This window comes from Lagopus leucura, unplaced genomic scaffold (genome assembly GCF_019238085.1).
Source record: "Lagopus leucura isolate 7727_CA_CO unplaced genomic scaffold, USGS_WTPT01 35321-0_obj-0_obj, whole genome shotgun sequence".
Classification (NCBI taxonomy): domain Eukaryota; kingdom Metazoa; phylum Chordata; class Aves; order Galliformes; family Phasianidae; genus Lagopus; species Lagopus leucura.
In genome coordinates this window covers 1,181-3,729 of record NW_024962573.1, presented here as the reverse complement: position 1 = coordinate 3,729, position 2,549 = coordinate 1,181, and the positions used below count along the sequence as shown (strand labels likewise).

The window sequence follows — 2,549 nt, the reverse complement described above, 5'->3', positions numbered from 1 at the left end:
ACTATGTAAGTATTCAGAACAACTGAGCTTTCTGTGGACACTCAGGGTAGCAGTGGTTCCTGTTCTTCAGGTGGCCGCTCTTGACTCAGTGAATACCAATGCCCTCATACGTTCACTTTTCTGTGCAGGGAGTAGAAAACAGCAGGAGCTGCTGGCCTGAAGGCTTTGCCATAACTGAGCAACCTGATGTGGCCATAGGTGACCCTGTTCACTGCAGGGGAGTTGGGTCAGATGGCTTTAAAGGTCCCTTCTGACTCAAACAGGTCTATGATTCTCCCTGCCCCTTTCTGATAACTGCACGGCACAGGCCCCACCAATGATGCAGGTACAAAACGTATTATCCAAAGCAGGAGTTTCTGCTCATAAAGTGGGGCAAGACCTGAATTGTCCAGTCTGAAATTTCCTTGCAGTAGCTCAGATCATTCTTGTTCCCCCTTTTAAAGAAGGCAAAGGGGGGGAAAGGGACCCAAATAAGAAAAAAACAAAAGCCATGCTTAACAAAAGCATGTTTGTGTTTTCCCACGTTTAGATAAACGCTGTCCATCAGTATGTGCAACAACGGAGAAACAGGCTGCAGGAGCTGAAGGCTTTAAATGCCTGGAGAACAGCATCGATGGTAAGTGTTAAGGAAAGATAAAGTACTTCTGTTCCTGATATTGCTTTTCTGTTAAATATCGAGTGAAGGTTTTCTTAGGATTCCCATTTAGGCAGAGCTCAGGGTTCAGACTTCAGCACAGATGATTGTTCTGCACTCAGAGAGCAGACTGAGCCAAAGCAGATACAGATAGAGTCATGAAGCAAACTAGAACAAGGGAGAGGAGAATGAGAGCTCCAGGTGTTTTGGTGATTGCAATTACTTTTTGCCTGTCAGTCAACAGATTCCTGCTTCTAGGGTGTTTGCAGACAGTAGCCTGAGAGCGTTTTGTTTAAAGTAGCCATTGCTCGTGGCCAGTGTTTGGATCAGTTTCTCAGTTACATTCGGTTGGTCGGCACACATGGGTTTTTGCTTTAAGCGTGGATTGAAAGACACTTGCCTGTGTTGGAATGTAGTTTTCACGGATGTATTTGGAAGTTTTTCAGCTACTTTGGAGAGAGAAAGTGGTCACTCCACCATTACCTTCTCTTGGATTGGGAGGACAGTAAGCCCCAAGCACTGGGTTCCCAAGTAAGTTTCTGCATAAGGAACCAGCAATTAAACAGGCGCTGATAAGCGTTCTTCTGCAGCACTGAAACGCAACAGTGTTTCAGTATGGCAGGTGCACCCATCCTCAGCCTTCCTATCCATTTCCTCACTGCAGGCTCTCCAGCCAACAGCAGCAGTGGTGCTGCCCGCTTGTCCTTGCAAATCCCAGCGTCTCATCTGGAAGTGCTCCAGCTGTGGGGAGCTCTGCTGCTGCCTCCAGTCCTCCTGCCCTCGGGGTGACGTCCTCCCACAGCTGTCCCCATCCTGTTGGGACTGGGGATGCTGCAGCTCCATCCGCAGCCCGCTCCTCACTTAACGCTCCTGGAACGGCCGCTGGCCGTGGACTTCTGGGCTTCCGGGCCCTGCGAACCCTGCTGCGGCAAATCCTTCCAGCACCGCTCCGCTTGCCGTCGCTGCTCCCAAGGCAGCTACAGAACCTTCTCACCCAGGTGCAAGCAGTGCTTTGGCCACACCGACTGCCGGTGCCTCTGCACACAGCGCCGCGTCTGCGCCTCCTGCATCCACACGGCATCAGAGCAGGGCAGTTACACACACCGAGGAGGGAACTAATGGCCGGAGAGCTGGAGCAGTTCAGAGCCAAGAAGTTCACGCTAGGAAAGGTCCTTCTGAAGCCACCACCAGCAGACCTTTTGTATGATAAGGATTTAAGTTAATTCTGAAGTTATATGCCTTAATTAAATATAAATTAATACATTATATTATATTATTTACATATGCCTCAATTAAATAGAAATAAATATACTATATTATTTACATATGTCTTAGTTAAATAGAAATAAATATATTTTATTACATTATTTACAAAATATATAAATAAAAGTTGTTCTGTGACTCTTCCAATAAACAATGTTGTGATGGAGCAGTGAGTTGGAATGCTTTTCTGTGACTTAAGTTCTCATTTAATCTCTTTAGTCTTTTGTATAATCAATGATGATCCAGGTGTTGTAAGTAAGAAACATACAAGAGAGTTTGGCTAAGCAGGTTATTACACCAAAAAGAATAGATAAAGGGCTTACCCTTATCCTGGGCTCACTGGAAAGCTCCAAAGGAGGGATCTCCAAAAGAGACCCTTCCCCACTGGCAGTCAGCTCTTCAATGGGGTCCAGGAGAGGCGCAGCCAGGCTCCATCCCTTCCAGCAGCACAGCGCATTGCCTTCACTGTGTTCCCAGGGCTGATCAGCGCTCGCCTCAGGTGATCGACCAGAGGTTCAGGCTGTGATTCAGCAGCTCCCATACAGTCTTCACAGTAAGATACCTCGTGGTATCAGCATTTCCACTGCACCGGTCTAGGCTCATACATCTTGAGCACTGGCCAAGCAGGTGGCTTCTGCCAAATGCTTCTCCC

At 47.6% G+C, this 2,549-nt stretch overlaps 1 protein-coding gene across 1 annotated transcript; it reads left to right on the top strand.

The window, feature by feature from the left end:
• The first annotated feature begins 6 nt into the window (after positions 1-6).
• On the top strand, positions 7-2,070 carry LOC122190687 (nucleoporin NUP42-like). Its single transcript, XM_042890774.1, has 3 exons — positions 7-616; positions 1,073-1,165; positions 1,299-2,070. Exons 1-3 carry the CDS (start codon positions 594-596, stop codon positions 1,855-1,857), a joined length of 675 nt encoding a protein of 224 aa, XP_042746708.1. The 5' UTR covers positions 7-593; the 3' UTR covers positions 1,858-2,070.
• The last annotated feature ends 479 nt before the right edge of the window (positions 2,071-2,549 follow it).